Genomic DNA, 9,143 nt, shown 5'->3' with positions numbered 1-9,143 from the left:
GAATGCCACACCATTCCTCTTCAAATTGTCATTCCCAGCTTAGTAGATCATATGGTTGCCTGATTCAAAATGGCCAAAACCAGTCCATTTCAGCTCACTAGTGCCTAGGATATCAATCTTTATGCATTCCATTTCATTTTTGACAACTTCCAATTTTCCTAGATTCATACATCATACATTCCAGTTCCAATTATCAGTGGATGTTTGTAGCTGTTTCACCTCAATTTGAGTCGTGCCACGTCACCAAATGGAGGTCCCAAAAGCTTTACTCTATCCATATCATTAAGGTTGGTTCTACTCTGATGAGGCACCTCTTTCCCAGTCATATTTTGAGAGCCTTCTGACCTAAGGGGCTCGTCTTCCTGGCCTGTATTGGACAATGTTTCCAGGCTATTCATAAAGTTGCCCAGTAACGTATCAGACAGTGTTTCTCTCCTATTCATAGGGTTATTCATAAGAAAGTGGGTTAATTCTGGTTAAATAACCTGAGTTTTTTGTTTGTTTGTTTGCTTTTTAGGGACCACCCAGTCCCTCAGTGCTCCTGAAAGGAACACATTGGAAGAGCAGCTATGGCCAGAGGTGAGGGCTTTGCTCTGGTGAAGGGTGGTAAATGGGTAAACCTTGAGCCATTGGCAGGCCTCTCCCTGAGGCCTTGAATGAATGGGATAAATGAGCTGTTTCCATCAGTGACAGTTGGGCTGCCTGACAGAGCAGAGAAGACATAACCACACCCCCTGGAATTTGGGACTCATCTCCCTGCAGACTGAGTGGGTGGTTCCCAGAAGTGTCCAGAAAGGGTTATAAATGGGCCTGTTATCTCTGTGAACCTTGAAGCAGATGTTGTGAGTAATATGAAGGCATCTGAGTGAAGTCTTCCCAGAACATCCACAAGATAAGAGTTGAGAGTAAATGCTTTATCTCTTATTGTAATCAGTAATTCAAGAGAAATTAACTTGGGTCTTCTTGTGATAACCAGATGTGGTCAAGTACCTCATTTACTTGCACTTTTATGATCCCTCTTCCTAAGGTTCCATATTATTCATAGAAGCAGAAGTCACTCTGAGACCTTGGCACAATCATCTGAGGAAGTCTGAGTGGCCTTGAGGACCTAAGCACTGGTCACAGGCCTCTCCTCTACACTCAAAAAGACTCTAGAAGCCCTCTGGGCCAGGGACACTCAGATCTGGGAGAGACACAAAATTCTCCCAGTTTAAAGTTTATCTGCTTTACAGCAACAAATAAATATAATGCCTCATGTGCTTGCTTTTGTGTAAATAATTGAATGAAAAGGGAAGAACAGATAAGACAAATAAATATAATAGCATAGAATTCATTTTTATTATCTATCATTCTCCCTCCTTCTCCACTGAGAGGTCTCTCCTCTGAGATGTCATTAAATGGCACCAACAGAATCATTGTCAGTAGACATATGTACCCTTTTCCCATGAGGCTTAGAGAGCTTGACTACGGACCATTGTTGCTTCTGGATTCTGAACCTAGATAGAGCAAGCACACAGTCATCTCTGGACCAAGTTTTCAGGACCTGCAGTATTTCCATACAAGGCAAATGATGTTTCTGATGTTTGGTTTCAGTTGCAGTCCTTGAGGAATTTTCCATTTCCATGCAAGCCAGAGAAGCCAGGATCCAAAGCCCCTTCTAAGTCAGGTATGTGACCACTGATCATGAGCAGGGAAGACCAATGACTTCCCTATGTGGCCAGCACATCTTGCACTCCTCCTACATCCTTGAGGAGTTCAAGTCCTCCATCTTTCCCATCCTTAGACCCTCACACCACTTCTATTCCCTCCTCAGTGCCATATCCCAACATACCACTCAAAGATAAAAAACCAACCTGGCCCCACAATTGCTTGCCTGGATAAGAGTGATTTGAGGAAGCTTTCCTCCCTGTGGGTAGTCAGTGTCTTGGGAACTTAGTCACTCACTTGCCTTCTCCGTTCCTGTAATGTAGCCACCACAGTTTCTCCTGGAGATATCCTGCCCCCCCCCCCTTTTTTTTTTGTATAATGGCTCAGTGTGTCTAATACCTGGATGCTATGAATTTCGCTTTTGGATTGGCCTTCCTCCCAGCTTCATCATATGAAGTGGCTCCATTTATGCTTTATTTATGCTTGCATTGCACTGACTTAATCAGACTTTCAAGTTAAACATTCTATTCTTATTGTTGTGTGCCATTGAGTTGATTTCAACTCATAGCAACACTATAGCACAGAGTGGAACTGCCCCACCAGGTTTCCTAGGCTGTAATCTTTATAGTAGCAGACTGCCAGGTCTTTTCTCTCATTGAACTTCTAGATGTAAACCACTGACCATTTGGTTACCAGCCTTTGTACCACCTGGGCTCCTTATGCTATTCTTACTCTACTATTATATATGGACTTTAAATAGAAAAATAAATGCACTTCTCAGATATGATTTCTTTAGGAAGTTTTCTTTTAAATACCCTGTAACATGACCAGGGATATGTCACTGTGATTTCTAAAATGTTAGTGATGAAGGTGGGTAAAAGGTCCCTGGATGGTACAAATGGTTGATGCACTCAGCTGCTAACCAAAAGGTTAGCAGTTGGAGTCAACCCAAAAGTACTCAGAAGAAAGGCCTGGTAATCTATCAGCCACTGAAAATCCTATGGAGCACAGTTCCACTCTGACATACATGAAATCACCATAAGTTAGAATTGACTCCATGGCAACTGGTGAGATAGGGTAAGGCAGGTGGGTAAAGGAGGTGCCCATGTGTATCTTTTGTATATGGTTTGCAACTGATGTTGATGTATGTTCACAGGCTTTGAGTGCTAGTCTCAGACAATCTTAAACTAAAATTCTCTTTTTTATACCCAGATGGTTTTCACTTTAGTTTTTTGCCCTTTTAGTTATTTATGGTGGCCCAGAGATACAGAGTCATGGGCTAGAAAGAAGTGAGAGTCAGATAGAGGTCCAGATGAGACAGAAAGTGGGGACATGAGTGGCCTTTCATGGGATACCTATTGAGAAGCTTGTGTCTAGTTGATAATATGGCCTCCAGAGATGACTGGGTCTCTTTTCAGCAGGATTCCCAGACCTCCCAGTGACTGTCTGGCCTTCCGCTTTCCATTCCCACACCTGACAGAGTCAATCACAGCTACCTTGGGGCTGGGGAGGGGTATGGGTCTACCCTTCCCATGGCCTACATTTTGGAGAATGTAGATCTTACCTTCCTACATGGGTTCTTCTCTTTGCAGTTCATTCTCTGAGGCCTTCTGATATTAAAGTTGTGGCAGCCATTGGGAATCTGGAAACTGTGAGTACGTAAAGGAGCTGTGGGTTAGGAAGCAGAATTTGGCACTGATGATCCTCTCCATGAGCTCCTGATAACCAGGTGGAATGTCTCTTTACGGGAGGGAAGAATATTAGATGAGTTGGAGAGATCCTAAAAATGCAGGGGGTACTTGGTAAATCAGCAGGGGGTTCTGGTAAGTCAATTGAATACCACCCTTTACACCAGGGTAAGAAAAACGTGCTTTTCTCATGGAGTTCACCACCCATTGATAAGTTAAATGAAGCTCATGCAGATTTTTTAAAGTAATCATTTTAAGTTTCTATTTCTGTGATAAAGAAAAAAAAATGTCCTTACTTGTTTTATAAATTAAAAATGACATCAAAACAATCTTTTTTTTAAAAAAACTGTAAGTGGCATTTGTTAGATGACCAGGTAAGAGAGAAAGAAAACTGGAAAGGGGGTGGGTGATTAAGGGATGAATGCAGAGAGGTAGCCAGGGAGAACCAAAAAAAAAAAAGAACCAAAACCCACTGCCATTGAGTCAATTTCGACTCATAGCAACATCCATTGGGTTTCCAAGCTGTAAATCTTTTCAGAAGTAGATTGCCTCAGCTTCCTCCTGCAGAGCAGGTAGTGGGTTTGAACCAGCGACCTTCTGGTTAACAACTACATGCCTTACCACCAGAGCTCCTTACTTGGAGAAAAGGGGGATGGAAAACAGAGAATGTCAATGTGTTCCCCAATTAGTCCTTGCTTCTCACAATCCCACTTGTCCTGGTCTTAGCAAAGGTGCCACAGCCCTGGTGCCCCTCAAACCCTAGCAACCCCCAGCCTAAGAGAATAGATCTTTGTCAGGTCTGTGCTCTGCCCACTACCTTACTTGTACCTCTCACACTTGAACCTGGGACATTCTCCTGCCTCCTCCCACCTCTGATGACTACTTTTCCTTCCCAGCACCCCTCTCCTGTACTCCTTCAGCCTATATTCCTGCCATCTCAGTCTCAGCCCCTACCCCATGGCCTGGGCTCTGCCTGCCTAGCTGAAAACCCAGCCCACTACTCTGTGCACATGCTGGCGAATTCATACCCTCAGAGAGCCTGGGCCCATTTCCCCTCTTCTCCTCTGCATGCCTATCCAAGTCCCACCTTTCTGGAATGAGTCACCTCTGCTTGAACACTGGGTGAAGACGCCCACACTGAGAACCTTTTCTTCTTTTAGGCCGAAACAAATATCTGCTTGTTGATCACAATTTGAAAACTGTGAATGGGGGTGGTGGGTGTAGCAGGAGAAAGAAGAGTGTAGAGGTGCTGGTGTGTGGAGGGCACAAGACCTAATATTAGACAACTGACCAGGGACCCAATGAAATCTGAGAGCCGCATCATCCCATCCTTGTTTTATTCTATTTGCACCAGTGGTTTTAAAAATGCAGGCATTATTGTCTGTAAGCATTGATGGGGGTGAAGGTGAAGGTTTTTTACTGGAAAAGATGTGAAAAGAGAGATGAAAATAAATGAGAAGAGCAGCGTCAGGCCGTGGAGAGCAGGTTGACTTTGCTAAGCCTTTGTGCTTCTGCATACTGATACTTACATTTCAGAGCCTGGAATTCCTGTTGCATTCCTGCAGAGCTCTCAGATTCTTTCACCCTGGGCAGGGAAAGTCATTGCAGGCAAATCCCTACCCAAAGTCAGGTTTTGAAAGTTAAATCAGTGCAATGACTTCCACCCTCTGGTCTCACCTCTGGAAGCCTCTCTTATGCATGAATTATTCAGGCCTGAGCTCCTGCTTGTCACTCAGTCAACTACCCTTTCTCCTCTTGTGAGCTTGAGGCCAACACCACTCAATGCAGCTTCAGTCAGGATGGCTTCTAAGCACTAGAATCATTACAAACTAACCAAGGGCACCTCTACCTCTAGGATAAAACCTGAAAGCAAAATTCCTTAGAGGCCTTCCTCCTCTATCTGCCCAGAGAGATGGCCATTGTAAACTAGCTTAGTTTGTTACTTAAAAAAAAAATAAAAATCAGGCCAGGGGAAAATAATGGATGACATTGAATTATAAAAGAAAGGTTTTTAATGCTGATGATGACGTTTTTGTGATGGGTTCCTGGAGCTCTCTGTAACCAAGACATACTCACTTATTTATGAGTGTAACTTGACTGCTAACCAGAAGGCTGGCAGTTCAAACCCACCAGCCACTCCTGGGAAGGAAGGTTGGGCAATCCTACTTCCGTAGTGATACTGCCTTGGAAACCCAAGGAGGGGTCGCTATGAGTCAGGGCTGACTTGACGGCAAATAACAACGACAGTATTTATTTATTTGCTGTGGGCCACATTTTTTTTCACAGAATTTTAAAGATCAGATTTATAAAAGTTATTTTCAAAATAACACTTGTGGTACATGTTCAATAGAAGAAAAGATTTTTAAAAACCCAGATGGAGATTGAGTTAATAGAAGACCCCATTCACATCCCCTACTTGCCTACCTCAACACTCCCTCACACTCATACACTCACACTTTCTTGCACTCTCTCATTGATAGGGTATATACTTTAAAAAAAAAAAAAACCTAAGTAAGATCATAGAAGCTCTGGTGGCATAGCGGTTAAGGCATTCGGCTGCTAACCAAAATGTTGGTGGTTGGAACCTACCAGGAGCTCTGTGGGAGAAAGATATGGCCGTCTGCTTCTGTAAAGATTTATAGCCTTGGAAACCCTACAGGGCAGCTCTGTCCTACAGGGTCGCCGTGAATTGGAATGAGCCGGTTTGGTTTGGTTTGAAGTAGGATCACATTGTAATATACTATCTGTGACTTATTTTTTCACCTAATAAAGTATCATAGCCATTTTACAGCCCACTATACCAAATTCCTTGATGGCAGGAATTGTTTACCTTTATGTCCCTGGTGCCATAGTACCTGCCATAAGGCTTGCATTCAGCAGATGAGCAGTGTGGCAGCAGGAAAACTTGAGAAGTAGGAGTTTGCAATGTTTGTCCCAACCTTCCCTTTCTGTGACTATTCTGTATTTTTCTCAGGTCCCTCAGCTCTCTGCTAGTTCCTGTGTCATTGTTTCTCTTGTTCTCTTCCACTACCCTCCCTATCTCTTTTCACCACCTCACATTAAGCTTGTTCTGAGAAAAGGATCTGCATCAGTCAGTCATCAGAAGAAGCAAACTAGTGATCCTAAGTCACACCATGAGTAGCAATCAACTTATGGCAATGGATTTTTCTCTTTTTTTAATTGTTTAAAAGCTGGGTACAAACCAAGAAAACCAAACCCTCTGCCATCGAGTTGCTTCCAACTCATAGTGACCCCCACTGGGTTTCCGAGGTGGTAAATCTTTATGGAACTGGATTGTCCACTCTTGCTTGCATGGAGTGGCTGGTGGGTTTGAACCACCAACCTTCTGAATAGTGGTCAGATGCCTTGGGCACTGTGCTACCAGAGCTCCTTAAAAGTTGGGTAGTTAAGGATAAATCATGATGACCCCATATATGTCAGAGTAGACCTGAGTGTTTTAATGGTTTTAATTCAAAAGCAAATCAACAGGCCTTTCTTCTAAGGTGTCTCAGGGTGGACTCAAACCTCCAAACTCTTAGTTAGCAGCCAAGTGTGCTAACCATTTGCCCCACCTAGGGATGTGAGCTAAGGATAGATGGACTCTTTAGCATGAAACCAAAGCAGATTGGGTGTAGGTAATGTGGACAAAGCTTTTCACCATCATCACAACACCTCAAGACACTATCTTCTAGGAATTTTGAGAGAGATGATTTATATTGGAAACTGAAAATAATACCACTAAAAACAACTAAAAGTTCCTGAGCACTTTCTACGTACTAGGCACATACCATCTTCATGAGCTTGCAAAGGACAGGAGTTTCAAGTAGGATTACCATGGTCACACCTCCAGCCCTCCAACTTTCCCACTAGAGAGAGTTCTGTATTGTCCAGCAGGTTACTAAGAGGACGAGGGAGGGGGATCAGACATTTGTTTGTTCATCCACAATATATTTATTCCACAAATATTTGTTGAGGACCTATGATGTGCCAGGTACTTCTCTAGGCCCAAGAAATACCATCAAGAGCAAAATAGACAAAAATTTCTGCCCTCATGGTGCTTATAGTCTACTCAAGTGAGAAAGACAATAAACAAAATAAATTTTAGATTGTAGAAGTAAAACAACCTCTTTAGTTTCTAGGTAGAATGCTAATATTTTATAATACATTTAATCTAACCATTACTGCCCCTGTTTTCCGTTCTGAGGAAAACATTCATGCCTTTGATTGCTCTAAATTCTGACCAACTTGCTGCTGATGAAAGCTCAACATTCTCCCCTCACTGCAGAACTACTGTGGGATGGCTGTGGTCTTTCTCTGGGTTCACAGGTTCCCCTTTCGTAGTGGGAGGATGTGTTTTCACAAATAGCTTGAGGTCTCACAAAGGAAGATTCCACCTCATTTCCTAGCTGAGTTATTAACATCTTGTGTCTTTTCCAGCCTCCAGACCCTGGGATGGTCGACCTGAAGAAGCAAACATGGTAACTGTCCTGGAACTACAGAATGATGCAGCAGAAAGAAGACTCAGAGACTCTCTGATTTAGCTGATCTAGTTGTCTTGCTTTACCAATGGGAAAATCTGAAGACAGAGAGGCTAGATTCTGTGCTCAAGGCTACCCCAGAAGTCAGTGGCCTCCTGGGCCACTCTCAGTCCCAGCGGATCACTATGGCTTCTCTGAGTAAATAGGGAGGAGACTGGGAAGGGTCAAATGCTGGAATCCTTGCTTCCCACCACATGCTCTCCCTACTCTACTCTTGGAGGACAATGCGGGGGTTGGGGCACTGTCAGTCAGTCAACACTGACTGTGTTGGCACCAGATTAGAGCTATAGGGAGAGGAGGGGGGGTGTCTACTTGGTGCTGTTCTCCCCTTTTTGATGACTCCATTGTCATTCAAGGTATGTCTCTGACTCCAGGAAGGGTAAACCCACATCAGGCTGACCCAAAGCTTGTTAGGAAATAGAACACAATAGTCAAGGGAAAGAGGTGACTATAGGAGACAAATATAGCCTGACACTTGGGTGGTTGTTTCTACTTGCAGGTCTGAAGAAAAGCCGCAGCAGGCGTGCATGCTAGTGACAGGTGGGTTCTGTTTCCACATCCAGATTCCAGATTGTCGCGCCCCTCCTCACACAGCAGTATTTTGATTAATGAGGGTGTACCCTATTGGCCTCTTCATTACCAGAGCCTGAGGGGAAAGTGGAAGACAGTCCTAGAGGTCAGAAAAAGGGGCCAGGATATGAAAGTCACAAAATCTCAGTGGAAGGCAAGCAAGAGAACTGTGTCCAAACATCATTGGGCAAAGACAAGTGAATAGGCATTGGGTTGACATTAGGGAATATGGGAAAGGGGTTAGGAGCTGGTGGGAAGCTGGACTGGGGTGGCTGGCACAATCCTAGGCTCTTTTTCTTCCAGGATGCTGTAGCACTTTAGCTGGGAAAAATGTTCACAGTTTACTCCTGGGAGAGGACTCAGGTCTAATTTTCAGTCTATTTTATTTTGTAATAACTCCTTGGCTCATAAAATAAATACATCATTTAGGTACAGGGAAGTGAAATGAAAACAAAAATTGACAATAATATCACTATCCGGAGATAATCATTGTTAACAGTTGACCTTTTTATATATGATTGAGCTTATAAATACACTATCTGTAGCCTGGTTTTTTCATTTAATATCAGAGGTCCCTTAATGATGCTCTGTATTAAATGATCTGGAAATCCCTAAATCCAGCTGGATTAGCCTAGTGGGACATTAGAGTCTCCTTCTCCTGTGCTTGGGACTCATAAATCAGAAACAAGGGAAAGCACTG

At 43.4% G+C, this 9,143-nt stretch overlaps 1 protein-coding gene across 1 annotated transcript in view; it reads left to right on the top strand.

The window, feature by feature from the left end:
• The window catches only part of PLB1 (phospholipase B1), a 190,386-nt gene that overhangs the window by 44,305 nt on the left and 136,938 nt on the right, over positions 1-9,143 (top strand). The window contains 5 exon segments of the mRNA XM_007938897.2: positions 518-579; positions 1,594-1,666; positions 3,240-3,298; positions 7,773-7,813; positions 8,373-8,413. Of these exon segments, the coding sequence (XP_007937088.2) occupies positions 518-579; positions 1,594-1,666; positions 3,240-3,298; positions 7,773-7,813; positions 8,373-8,413 (276 nt within the window).

Source organism: Orycteropus afer, unplaced genomic scaffold (genome assembly GCF_000298275.1).
Source record: "Orycteropus afer afer isolate SDZICR_OR568_19922 unplaced genomic scaffold, OryAfe1.0 scaffold00054, whole genome shotgun sequence".
Classification (NCBI taxonomy): Eukaryota; Metazoa; Chordata; class Mammalia; order Tubulidentata; family Orycteropodidae; genus Orycteropus; species Orycteropus afer.
The sequence above is the reverse complement of the archived record's forward strand: the minus strand, read 5'-3'. Positions and strand labels throughout refer to the sequence as shown.